Source organism: Belonocnema kinseyi, chromosome 1 (assembly GCF_010883055.1).
Source record: "Belonocnema kinseyi isolate 2016_QV_RU_SX_M_011 chromosome 1, B_treatae_v1, whole genome shotgun sequence".
In the NCBI taxonomy this organism is placed as follows: Eukaryota; Metazoa; Arthropoda; class Insecta; order Hymenoptera; family Cynipidae; genus Belonocnema; species Belonocnema kinseyi.
Window position 1 is genome coordinate 117411585 of NC_046657.1, and position 13936 is coordinate 117425520.

Sequence of the window (13936 nt, forward strand, 5' to 3'; positions counted from 1 at the left end):
CTATCACAATATTATTCAAATATAGTGGGTCTGAAGATTATGGTTACATGTAATTAAATTGCCTATGAACATTTTTTTGATATATTTAAGCGAAATGAGATCCAGAAGAAAGTAAGGTTAGGAACCCATTTTTCTACAGAAGGACGCAAATTAACCCACGCAAATAATAAGGACGTATGATGTGAAATATAAATATCTATCATAAAAAACTCTTGAAAAAGTATTGTAGCAATGTTTGAGCCGTAGTCTATTATTATTTTTTATTTGTTAATATTTATTTAAAAAATCATATGATTAAAATTTTAGCCCACGCCTATTTATAAACTGAGTAAAATTTCCTTTGCCATCATAATTTTTGCAAGAGCTACTTTTTGGCAAATGTGTGGGTTAAAAAATCATATAGTCGAATTTAAATATTTCATATATTATATCACGTAATTTTATTTATAATTTATGTTTTGATACCAATGCTTCAGTATAATTTAAAAATAAATAATATATATCATGTAAGTGTATTTATATAATTCGATATCAATGTAGCGATTTTGAATTTGGCGGGTAACCGGAATGGCAGCTGGCATATTCCCATCTAATATAGTACCTTACGCTAGGGAGAGTTGTGTCACGTTGCCCCCTCCACTAGCCGCCGCGAAATCGGAATCGGAAGTACGTGACGAAGCGCGAAACATTTGAAGTATTCTTAAGAAGACGTAAGTCATTGTATATTTTCGTGTAGTGATTGTTTTGAAAGTATGCTTTTTTAATGAAGAATTTAAAGAAAACTAACTCTTCTACGTCAACGAAGCTACGTTTAATACTTTCCCGGAAGTGGAACAAATATTCAGATCATTGCAACCGGTTGTACAAAATTGCTCTTTCATGTAAGAATTTGTAATCAAACAAAATCAAAGAAAAAAGACAATGAAAACAAATATGCTAGCAAAAGCATGGCTATGCGTATAACTTAACAATAAGAATTTAGGTTCTTAGAGTTCTTAACTTGAAAAAAAACTAACTATCTTCTTTTTTTAACTGCAATTTGTCTTCCATTATTACTTTTATAGTTTAATGCATAAATTTGAAATGCAATTTCAGATAAACGATTGCCTGCAGCATGAATTCTCTGTAATATTTATTGTATCACTTAAAAAATTTTAATTGAAATATAATTCCAAACAAAAAAGCAGTAAAAACTTTTCTACTTTATTCTTGTAATTTACATTTTAGTTGTACCATAAATCCTCTCTTACGTTTAACCTATTGTTGTGAAATAGATGTATTTGGAAAAAAAGTTTTTAGGACTAAAAAGACTTTACACACACCTATTGTAAAAAAGGGTTTTAATCTCATAAAAATACTACTTTTATTTCTGATTTCTCAACTCTGTTTTGAAAAATATTACTTTAATGTGATCTTTATTTTGGTATTCTCTATGATTGAATTAAATTTATTTTTATTTAAAATAATTTAATCAAAAGGTGTTAAAAAAAGCCATAACCTGAGAATTCAATTTCTTTACTTTACTTCACAAACAATGCAATTAGAAAATTTTCCCCATGTTTTATCTCATTTTAATTTTTTTTCGTAAAAACTGAAAATTTGTAGTATAAAATTTGATTTTCCCAATTAATGAGTTAATATTGTAAAAATTCATGTCATTAAAAACATAATTTTTTACATTTTAATCATTTTCAATGAACAAATATAAATAATTATCATTGTTATTCCACTTACCATCTATTAGATGTTATAGGCTTTATCAAACAGTCTTAGATAATAGTATTTGTTTAAATTGTGTATGAATAAGATTTTTCATTTTCAAACATTCTTTATTATTACACCTACATTAATATTTTTATTATATTTATTGTTCTATCAATGGCTGAACATTAAATTTGACTTGAAAGACGCGCCAATTACAATACATCCGATTCCGCTTTCGCGGCACCAATCATAAACGGAATAAGTGTTGACATAACTCTCCCTTGAGGAACTCTAGAACATAGCATATTGTAGCCTCTATACATATTTTCTTTCTACGGTTTTATGAATTTTGTATACATTTTATGGATTTTATTTTGCGCCTAAAAGGAAGTGAAATTATGGGCAAATGGGACAAATGCATTGGTTGTCAACTCAGATCGATCGCTCCACATGTCGTAAATTAAACTTTCGGGCTAGTACACTTTATTGTCATATAGAATTTCTTTACGAAACAAAGTATTGCATACATAATTTGGAGGTTATGTGTACAACTAATCGATAACATTTTGCACATTTTTTCGTTTTTAATAGGATTTAGATTAATCTTTTATAATGGAAAATTTATTTATCCAGAATTAAATGTGACGTCATTGCTTAAAGGTAAGTTTAATATTTTTCGTTGTGTGATTTATTTTATCAGATTACCCTTTGAAAGTAAACAGCCAATACTTTAATCTATTGTTTTTTCAACAATTTATGTGAGATAAAATAGAACAAAAAAATTAAATAAACTGTTATTGTATTCTTGAGTATCGGGTAAATTACGTTTTCTTCAGAATAATTAATTAAATAACAATTACTATATATGTTAACGATTGTAAATTGTAAACTGCAGGTTCCCTTAAAAGTTATTTCAAAATGATTTCAAATGTATATGTGCAATAGTCATCAGTAATCTGCAGATTTGATGTTCTAGTTGTTTATTGATATTTTATGATAACTATATCGGTCAATAATTTTTATGCGAAATGTAATTCTGATAAATGTGTTATTATTTTTATTTTTACACATTTTAAAGTTCGTCATTTTTATTTCGAAATTGAAAAAAAAACATTTTTCTTTAAAAATGATACTAGAATCTAGATAAATTATTCAAAATCACGTAGCACATATAAAAGATTGTACGCCCTTTTGTAGGTTGCTTCTGACATCATTTCCTAATTTAAGAAAAGTTCTTAAAGATTATTATTATTTATTTTGTAGTTTAAGGGCATGTGATACGTACAGTTTCCCCGGCTTTTTTCCAAAAAAATGAAAATTTGTAAAAACTGAATTCAGACATACTATAAAATATCATAACGGATGTCCCCGGACTCCTTTTTTGAAGGATAATAACAAAAAAAATTTATTGTGCTAAATAAAAATTTTCTGCATATGCATTATTTTGAGTTTACGTCGTTTTTCATCTCTGCCTTTCCGATAATCTGGAAATTTTTTATGAAATAAAATTTTTTGATTGCCTGTAAATAAGGTTCGTTCCGGGAGATAGTTACTATGTTTATTTGTAAGTCCAAAGTTTTCGCCCAAAAATATTGTGCAGTTTGGAAGTAACGCTCGGGTGAATCGTAACACACCTAGCCTCGAAATATACACTCACGTTAGCAATATCAAACATTTTTTAATAAAAAAAAAACACAACAAAATTGTGCGGGGACATCCGTTAGCATGTTCGCTATCATTTCCCAGAGTTTGAAGGCAAAATATTTCTTATCCTAGGAAAAAAGCCGGGGGAACTAACACTATTTCCTAAGCGCTATGCAAGTTAATCACATTTTGCTAAATTAAAACTTTTTTAAATTAACCCCAAAAAAAAGTGTGTGGGGACGTCCTTTAGCATGTCCACTATCATTTCCCAAATTTTTAAGACAAAATATCAGAGCATAATCTAACGTGCAGCTCTGCACAAGTGTGCAGTTCTGAATGGAAAGTGTGCAGCTCCCAATTTGTGTTGGGGAGGTACTTTTGAAATTATTTTCAATTAATCAAGTTCGAATAAACTAAAAATAACTTCAACAATTAATAAGGAAAAACAGTTTTAGAGGTATTACCTTATATGAATACAACTTACGCGAAAAGATGCAAGATACGAGTATGAGAGTAGAGAAAGATGTTTTCTTTTCAAAAGTGATTTCTCGAGCGAATGATTTCCTTTTTTTTTTTTAGTTTTCGTGTAAAGGCTGGGCCGTGCAGTTCTGAAATTTGCTTAGATTATGCTCTGCAAAATATTTATCATTCTACAAAAAATGCCGGGGGAACCTTAAACTGATACAATCGACAATTTTCTAAGTATCACATGCCCTTAAGCCCTTTTCTTAAAGTAGAAAATGATGTCAAAAATCATAGCTATGACAGCGCCACCAATTTGGAACTATTGGGAAGAAATTTGAATTTAAATTCAATATCCCTAACACGTCAGATTTATCCGGTGCGAATTTTCAGAAATGACAAAAAATGTGATTTTTTTATTAAGAAAGGTGGTCGATCATTTCGCCATCTGGTGCTGAAAGCGGGAACTAGGGAGAGTAGGTAGCATTTTAAAAATGCATTTTTATTTGTCCATAAAAGTGTTTTTATGATTGTTTTATCAAGTTAAAAACTATTATTGAATAATAAAAATAAGTCTTTTAGCCAATTTAAAGTGTTTTAGATCGAATTTTCATCTCATACAGTGAAAACTCACTATTTTGTCAAAAATGATTTTCTATAAAACAACCATTATTCTACTATGACATGTAAGTTTCAATTCGCTATAAGCCTAAATGAACTGTATTTAATTTATGTTGCGACAAATGTTATCCCCATTATGCAAAGAATGTGGATAATAGACGATTGAAATTGAAATATGGATTCTAACCTTACTTTCAGGTCAGATTTTTTAGATCGTAAATAGTTAATGTATAAATTTTAAAAAACTTACTTTGGGTTAATTTCTGCTTCGAAATAAGTTCATTTAGGTTTATAATTGGTTAAAAACCACAATAAATAGTACAATAGTTTTTTTTTAGAAAAACGTTTCTTTCAAAAAATATGTTTTTATTCATAGCTAAGATGTAAATTCCATAGGAAACACATTATTGTCGATAAAAAACTTATTTCAAGTTCCTAATAAATACTTCAAACTTCACAAAAAAATCGTAAAAACAATTTTATACACAAATTAAAATTCATCTTTAAAATCGTACCTACTCTTTCTAGTTCTGATTTTTGTCACCAGATGGTATTATATCGCCGGTGCTTATGAAAAGAAACCTGTAAAATAAAGCTATGAAGAACAATCTTTTTCATAGATTCCGTGAAAAATAAATTGTTCGTTAGGTCGATATGAAAAAATACATTGTTTTAATACACCGTGAAGAAGAGCACATCTCAGTAAAAGACTACGAAAAAAATATATTTCGGTAAATGCTGAGAAAAAACCTTATTCCTATAAGCGCCGTGAGAAGAGACCTTACTGTGAAAAACCATTATTTGTGAAAAAGCCGTGAAAAAGACCGTATTCGTTAAAACTATTAATTAAACTGTTTTATTCCCAGAAAAAAAACTATTATAATCATTTTGCCGTAAAAAAATATTATTGGTGGACTATGCAAAGAACTATAAATAAATATCTAGGTAAAATCGTATGTTTTACGCTACCAGCCGCTTATTTTTTGGTTTTAAGTGTTGTTTACACATGTATGATTAACATAGAGCGCGTGGATCTATAGATTATTCATATAAAACATAGTTCATAATAGGAAATAGGAGAAAAGTACTGGGCGGATAGCGCCTGGCCAGATAGGCTGGGCGGAAATAATGAAAACTCACTGCAATTTTCTAAACTTGTTTATATATTTAAACAATCATAAATATTATAAATGATAAATTTTTAATTATAATAAAAGACGCACTTTTAAACTTTGATGAAGCAGTTACCAAAAATATTTATCTTATGAATATTTTAACTTATAGAGTTTTTCTTAACAATATTTATGAGCTTTATATTATTTATTACGGCCATGCAATGACGCGGGTATTTTTTACAGTATTTAGACAAGACGTTTTTTTCCACAGCGTTTACCAATATGTGTTTTTTTTATATTGTTTACTGAGATATATTTTTGTTCATCGTATTTTATATAGATGAGTTTTTTTCATGGCGTTATGATAAGAATTGTTTTTTCACAGCGATATAATTTACGGGTTCGTTCTTCTAAGCACCGGCGATATATGCGCTCTTCTAGTTTAACAAAAACTGTTTAAAATTTGAGGTGTATTGTAATTAAAATGGCAAAAAAGTGATTTTTCAGTTTTTATCTAATAATAGATAAACCGGGGACTGCACTTGCTATTTCAATTTAATTATCAAACATTTTCATCTTTTGCAGAATAAATCTGTGAATAGAATGCAAAAAGAGTCCTTGAAGAAATGTGCATCGCAGTGAAGACGGTCTTTCGTTTGATCTTTCGAATCATTTCGAAGATCAAATTAAAGTACGTTGCGCTGGGAATTGGGACCATCGCGGTGATGGATATGTTTGGTGCCTTTACTCACATAATGGAAACCACATATGACGAGAGTTTTTCTTATCCCTACGATGGAGACGTTCAACCTTTCATCTTCGCTCTTCGAAACAAACAAAAACCTGACGTTCCTCCCATCAACGAGTATAACCATACCTTTCTTCTTACTCCACAAAGAACTTGTAACGATTTGGAATATCTATCTTTACGAATCGTTTTCCTAGTGAAATCATCAATGGAAAATTTTGACCGAAGAATCGCAATCAGGAACTCATGGGGCTTTGAAAAACGCTTTTTCGATGTTTCATCGAAAACCGTTTTCCTCCTGGGTATTCGGCCAGGGGAGGAAGAACTACAAGCGAAAATCAAACTCGAGTCCCAAAAGTATCAGGACATCGTCCAAGCCGATTTTGTCGACTCTTACTTTAATAACACGATAAAAACTATGACAGGATTTAGATGGGCTTCTGAAGAATGTTCGAATTCTAAATTCTACATGTTTGTTGACGATGATATTTATGTTTCGGTAAAGAACGTTTTGAGATTCGTGAGAAACCCAGCCAATTATCCTGATTATTTGAAAGAATCGAGGAGGTTTTCAGGAAGGAAGAGGGAAATCAGAGATTCAGACGTTCCGGACAATTTTAAACTATTAGAACGTGAGAGAAGAATGTCGGCTAAAGAGAAGATCGAACTAAGACGCAAACCCGGTTGGAGTTCTCACAATAAGACTAAATTTATTTACGAGAAAGAAGATTTGAATACGACGAATGTTGATTCGGTAGATTCTCTGAGAAGCTTTCAAAACCAGTCTAACTTTAATAAATCATCAAAAATACTCTCGAGGAAGAAGCGACAGGTTTTCGATTTTGAATTACCAGATGATGTTAGGTTGTATTCAGGTTTTGTGTTTGTTTCGGCTCCACACAGACATAAGACATCTAAATGGTATGTTTCTCTCGAAGAATATCCTTATCATCTCTGGCCACCTTATGTAACAGCGGGGTCATACATTCTCTCTAAAGAAGCGTTGCTGGACATGTATTATACTAGCTTTTACACCAAGCACTTTAGATTTGATGACATCTTCCTAGGTTTAGTGGCGAAGAAGGCAGACATTGAACCGTTTCATTGTGAAGAGTTTCATTTCTACAAGAAAGATTATAATAAATATAATTACAAGTATGTGGTCACGTCCCACGGTTATGGGAATCCGGAAGAACTGATGGAAATTTGGAACGAACAGAAGGCTATGGGTAATGCGTAGATAGACTTTCAGGAATAAAAAATGGATTAGACTGAAGCTACTAAGAAGAGAAAACATATCATGTATCCTTTTGATAGTTTTTATAGAAACATCTCTATGTATGAAAATACCGTATCGCGATGTTTGTCACCACTAAACTCCGAAACTACTTAACCGATCTTGATGAAATTTTGTATACTGTGTGTAATTTGGTCCAACTTAAAGGATAGGATACTTTTTATCTAATTTAATTACGTCAATATTTTTTTATTGCAAATTAAATGTTTTTAATTCTATACTCCATAAGTTTCTAACAGATGGCGCTGTAAGTTAGTTTGTTGACCGAAACTGCAAAATTTTACGTTATCTAGGTTGGGTAAGCAGCCAATAGATGGCGCCAAGTTTAGTATAATATAAATTCAACGTATTATAACTGAGCCACAGCAACGCGTGGACGGGATTCCTAGTATTTTATATTTAGTATAGTTTTCACATTCTCATCAGAGAAGGTATTAGATTTGTGTAAAATTGGACCCCCCCCCCTCCCCATAGTATTTGTCAAATTTTTACATTTTGAGACCCTCTGAATCCGAAAAACAGGTTTTTATGAATATGTCTGTCTGTGGGTCTGTAGATCCTTAGTTTGTTATAGGACTATAATTTTTACAAGAATTGACAGATTGGATTGGCCTTTGCTATACTCTTTTAGTGACCTAAACTAAAGGTCAAGTTCGTTAGCCAGTGATTTTTGATAATAATTAAAAAATTCAGCGCTTTTGAACTTTTTTTTCTGAATTTGAAAACATCATTTGCAGATATTCATAGTATTAAAAAATACGAACAATTTATCCTAATTAATTTTTTCGATAAAAAAATTACTGCAGTTATTGGAAATGGTGGTGTACCATTTCGCCACTTGGTGCCGAAAACTGGAACTAGAAAGAGTAGGTACGATTTTAAAGATGTATTTCAATTTTTGCATAAAAGCGCTTTTAAGATTGGTTTATGAAGTTTGAAACAATGATTGAATAAATAAACAAATCTCCATAAAAAAACAAATCTCCATAAAAAACAAATCGTGTTATATAGAATTGACACCTTATACAGTGAAAAAACACATTTTTGTCAAAAATATTTTTTAACAAACAATGGTTTCACTATTTCATGTAAGTTTCAATGCATTGTAAGCTTTAATAAACTTTAATTAATGTTTGTGGTGACAAATTTGATCCAGATCATGCAAATAACATGAATAATAGAGGATTGGAATTGAAATCCGAATTAGAGCCTAATTTTTACATCAGATTTTTAAGTAGTAAATATTTCATGTATAAATTAATAAAAATTTACTTGGACTTCATTTTGCTTCAAAATAAGTCCATTAAGGTTTATAATCTTTTGAAAAACACAATAAATATTACAACAATTGTTTTTCTTTTAGAAAAATAATTCTGTTAACAATGTGTTTTTTCACTTTATAAGGTGCAAATTCCATTAAAAATTTATTTATTTCATTTATTGTCCAATAAATATTTCAAACTCCAAAAAAATCTTTAAAACACTTTTATTTACAAGTTAAAATGCATTTTTAAAACTGTACCTTATTTTTTCTAGTTCGGACTTTCATCACCGTGTGGCGTATTGCAGTTTAACCATTCGAAATAGCATTTTAAAAATTCCAAAAAACAAACGAAGATGAACATTTTAAGCGAAACATCGCACGATATGATAAAAACTCAAAGGAGAAAAAAAAGTTGTATTTTGAACACTCTACAAGATCATCCTAAAAACATTTACATTTTTTCTGGAAAATCGAAAATTCAAATTTTGATCGCAAAAAAAATAATGAAAACTCAAAAATGCCATTTAACGCTCAAACTATGCAAGATGCAACAAAAGATAAATAGACAACAATTGTGCACCTAAAAAAAGATCTGCACATTTTTTTATTAACGTTTTGATGGGACGCGTGTTTTTTGTTTTCTTAGTAAAAAACAGCATTAAAAATAGAAAAATGAAATTTGTAGAAAAACGACAAAAGGTATGAAAAGATTAAAGACAAAATTTGTTCATTCAAAAAAAAAGGTACGAATTTGTTATTTTTATATTTACTATTCTTTATTTTATTTGGCATTTGTCATTTTTCAATCAAATGCGTAGTTTTTGTTTTCATCGTAAAAATTAACGCTGACAATACAAAAATTTAATTTTTGGAAAAAGACGCAAGGTACGAGAACAGGTGAACTAACCAAAATTATGCATTCAAAAAAGATCTCCAAATTTGTAATGAACTTTTGTTACCTATATACGTGGAAAATGAAAATTTTTTTTTTGAAAAAACAACAAAAACTGCAATATCATCTTAACTAATTCAATTTTTGGGTGAAATTATATCTACGAATTTTCTTGAAACCACTTCTCGCAAGGATATGGTTTCAATATGATAAACAAAAATTGTAAAACAAAACCGGTATGACTGAAAATTGCGAAATTGACCATTTCTTGGAGCTGGTATTAAAAATCGTTAAGCATTTTTTCCCGGCATTTCAAATTTTTACTTTGGATTCGAAATCCGCGACCCCAAAAACTCCCAAGTAGTAATTATTAGTTATATCGGGTTTATTTTAGGGTTTTGGTCCACCATATTGAATTTTCCATTTTGAATTTTGACATTACGACTTCGGGTTCGAAATCAAGGAACCAAAAAACCAATAGCATTTTCAATCGCTTTTTTCTTCGAATTTAAAAAATATGTAGCACGTAAACTTTATATTTTTATAGTATATATATATCCCTCAAACAGTACACTCCAACCCAGCATACGTAAACGGTACACTGGTGCGAATTGGTTTGTTTACAATGTTAATATTAATTATTTAATATATTGAACATATAATAAACAACTAGCCTATATTAAACATATTTTACATATATATTTAATATATGTGGGATAATCCGCTGCAGCTGTGTTTGCGTAATTGCCAACAAAATGAAAAAAATTCGGATGCAAATTCGCACCAGTCTACTTTAACTAAAAACTGTCAACTTTGATATAGATTTCTCACGTTAAAAATTTTTTTTCACATTGTCGCTATTTTTTCTATATTCTGCAGGTATTCATCTGCAACTTCCAATAGGATTTATCCCTCTGTGTTATTTCTTTTAAAAGAGAATGAATTTTGACACAAAAAATATTATGTTATCCCACTGTGCGACGCGCTGCATAAACTCCTTCATTAAATTTTAAGAAAAAATATTATTTCCTTAACTAACTCTTTTATCTTTTAGATATTCAAATTTTTCTAGTCCAACGTGGAGGTAGAGTGAATGATAGTTTATGCTAGAAATCCCTATTGTCACTGCAAAGAGAGTTTATTCTTGTCACAAGTGTGAGAACAAAGTTATGTGTTCTGTGATAGATATTGGAAATATAAAATGCTCTCAATTCTTCTGTGAAGTAACCTTACAGCTAGTCCTATTTTTTGCATTTGTTTACTCACATTTTTATGCTGGTTACTTCATTTTTGGTTTTGTCTTTAAACTACCAATCTTGTTTTTCATAATAAACCTATATTTATATTAATTAATATAAAAATCCACGCTAAATTTATTGCTACAGTAGTCATAAAAAACATTTTAGGTATGGATCACGTCACTTTTAACTATAGAAAGCTGTGGAAAACTGGAAAATATTAATGTTATATTTCGTTACCGTACATTACTTTTTAAGCATTAATCCTCAAACGGTACACTTCAACCCAGCTGTGTTTGCGTACATGCCAACAAAATGAAAACATTTCAGGTGCGAATTCGCACCAGTGTACCGTTTGAGGGTTGAAAATAAAGTGCACCTGTTAGCTAGAAAAATTATTAATGATCCAATAAATTATGTCAATTTCACAGGAAGTTTAATCTCAATTTATCACTTTTTTGTCACAAATTGTGATCGTAATTTACATCACTTTTTATGATGCAAAAGTAAGTGAAAACATATTTTTCAACACAAGAATATTTCTTACGGGTGAAAAGTCGTGTGATCCAGGCTATCTATTGAATCTGAAAAATTGGAGAAGAGGGTAGAGGAGTTTAGTGCATGTTAAAAAATGTAAATTTTAATTTTTATATTGAACTTACTATATTTAGAAAAATGTACATACAGAACTATTTAAACGATTTGACACATATTTTGCACGAACGAGTGCAATGCAGTCGTAAATTGAAAAAGAGTGAAAAACATTTTTTCGAAGACCTAATGTGTTCTGAGGATCTACGATCCCTGTTGCAAAAAAAAAAATTAAACTATCCATCAATTTTCTAACAAATTATTCTAGCTTTATGGTAAAAATATCAAAATATCGCTTTCAATTTCAATGAAAACTTTGTTGTATTATTAGAATCAGTCTTAACAGGTATGAAATAAGAGGTAAAGGTGTTCCAATATGGCGAAGTTATGTGATTAACTCTAGAATTTGATCATTAATACTCTCTTAGTTAACTAGCATCTGAGCATTATAGAATCACTATCTTACGCTTATGAATTGCCATGTACTGAAATCGTATTCTAGCCTTAGGGAAATACTTTAAATATTCGAATTATATACAATTTTTGTACTTGTTGACCGCAAGCGGTCCTACGCATCTACTGTGGCGGTTATAAACCTTTGTATATATACATTATACATAGATATTTTAATAAATATAATTTTCCAGAAACTACGGCTCCTTGTTCATTGTCTGCATTGTTTGTCCATATTGCTCTTCACTAAAGTCCGGTCCAGACTCGAAGCTTCTCTTTTTAGCATATTGAGCAAAAGTTGCGAGCTTTCAAGAATCTGTAAAGAAACAATTCTCTTATTTCTTTAAATTCTCTGAATATTTTGAATTCTATAAATTTCTTTAATAATCTAAATTCATTGCACAATGCAAGGTATTCGCGTAATTTAGAAGAATTCACGGAATTTCAATGACTTGAAAATAATACAAGGAATTCAGAAGATTTCAAGGAATTTAAGATAATAGGGTTGTTTCGCGATTTTAGTCAAAATCATTTTTTAAGACATAATTTTAATCCGAACCGAGGGTGCGTTATAAAATTTTTTTTCTGTTGAGTCGTTCAACAGAAACAAATTGTAAAAAAATGAAGGCGGTAAAACACTTATTCAAATTGGTTTCACCTGGGTGTCACGTAACTCAGGGGTTCTCTTAATTATCTATCAACGTGACGATGTGACTTTGATGAAAACCAGCCTTGTGCATATGAAAACAAAATGGCGACCTATCATCTGGCATTTTTTAAAAGAAACGACTGGTAAATATTTTGGTCTTATGATTAATATTAATTGGGGTCATTTCATTTTTTTAAATTATTCCCCCCCCCTCTCAAATCAAAAGAGAGCTAAAAAATTAATGCAATTACTGAAACAAAAATTTGTTTAAAAGTCAATTAGAATATTTCATTTTAATGCTTAAAAAGTATACAGTGAGTGTCAAAAGTTTTCGAACACCTATTTGTTGAGGACTGATTAAATTTTCTTAATTTTAATTATTCAAGAGCTTAAACATTTTTTCTTTATAGGGTTGATTGATCTCGAAATTCTGTATAAACTGAGCCCAGGATGAAGCCAATTTGTCTATTTTTCAAGTAGATATTGAAAAAATAGTGTAAATTTCAATTTTTTCTTAAATGTTTAATAACTTTCAAAATAATCAACATTTTTGAATGTTTTTGTGCTTATTTGGAAGCTGTTTTTTCAACGAATCATAACAGCTTATAAGTTTAAATCGTGAAAATTACAATAACAGGGTGGCCGTCTTAATGAAAGAAAAAAATTCCCGGTCATTTCCAGGTTTTTTTCCCGGTTCGCAAACATTTGTCAAGGTCAATGAAATTAAAAAAATTGAACTCTAAATCCAAAAAATTTTCTATTCGAAGTAATAAAAACGGAGCTGCAAATTAAAGCACTCAAAGTGGATCTCTTAAATTTTAAACTTTGAAATCTGAAGTTTAAAATTCTTTGATTCCAAAAAGTTGTATTCAAACCCTAAATAGTTTACACATGTAAAATGGAAGCTACGAACACTTTTCAATTGAATAATTTCAATTTAAATACAAATTAACTGCTAAATAAAAAATATAAATTTTGATAAATTATAGAGTTCAAAGATTCAAAATCATTTCAAAAAGTATAAATCCACGTTGTCGTTTTCAATGCTCTAAATTGTTGAATCAATCAATGCATTCAATATTTTTCAAAATTATATCTTAGATGTTGTTTTACATTTTTGCACATTTTTAAGTATTTAAAAACTTGTTAGAACTTCTAAACATACGAGGGTAGTTCAATAAGTCCTTAGAATGACCAACAGATGGCGCGCGAATCGCTCCAAATCATCTGTTTTCAGTCAGCACCACTCCCGACTAGA

At 30.0% G+C, this 13936-nt stretch overlaps 2 protein-coding genes across 3 annotated transcripts in view; one reads left to right on the forward strand and one right to left on the reverse strand.

The window, feature by feature from the left end:
* The first annotated feature begins 2011 nt into the window (after positions 1-2011).
* Positions 2012-12015, forward strand: LOC117168722 (beta-1,3-galactosyltransferase brn). Its single transcript, XM_033354449.1, has 3 exons — positions 2012-2364; positions 6132-7596; positions 10802-12015. Exon 2 carries the CDS (start codon positions 6173-6175, stop codon positions 7532-7534), a length of 1362 nt encoding a protein of 453 aa, XP_033210340.1. The 5' UTR covers positions 2012-2364; positions 6132-6172; the 3' UTR covers positions 7535-7596; positions 10802-12015.
* A 15-nt stretch (positions 12016-12030) lies between these two features.
* Positions 12031-13936, reverse strand: part of LOC117168729 (Sjoegren syndrome nuclear autoantigen 1 homolog) — a 26671-nt gene continuing 24765 nt past the window's right edge. For both annotated transcript variants that reach the window (XM_033354470.1, XM_033354462.1), the window contains exon 3: positions 12031-12345. In XM_033354470.1, the coding sequence (XP_033210361.1) occupies positions 12241-12345 (105 nt within the window). In that variant the 3' untranslated portion in view covers positions 12031-12240. The remainder of the gene's footprint in view (positions 12346-13936) is intronic.

Bases quoted from the DNA above. Each gene is read 5' to 3' on its own strand.
- LOC117168722 (XM_033354449.1), top strand. From the start codon at position 6,173: ATGTGCATCGCAGTGAAGACGGTCTTTCGTTTGATCTTTCGAATCATT.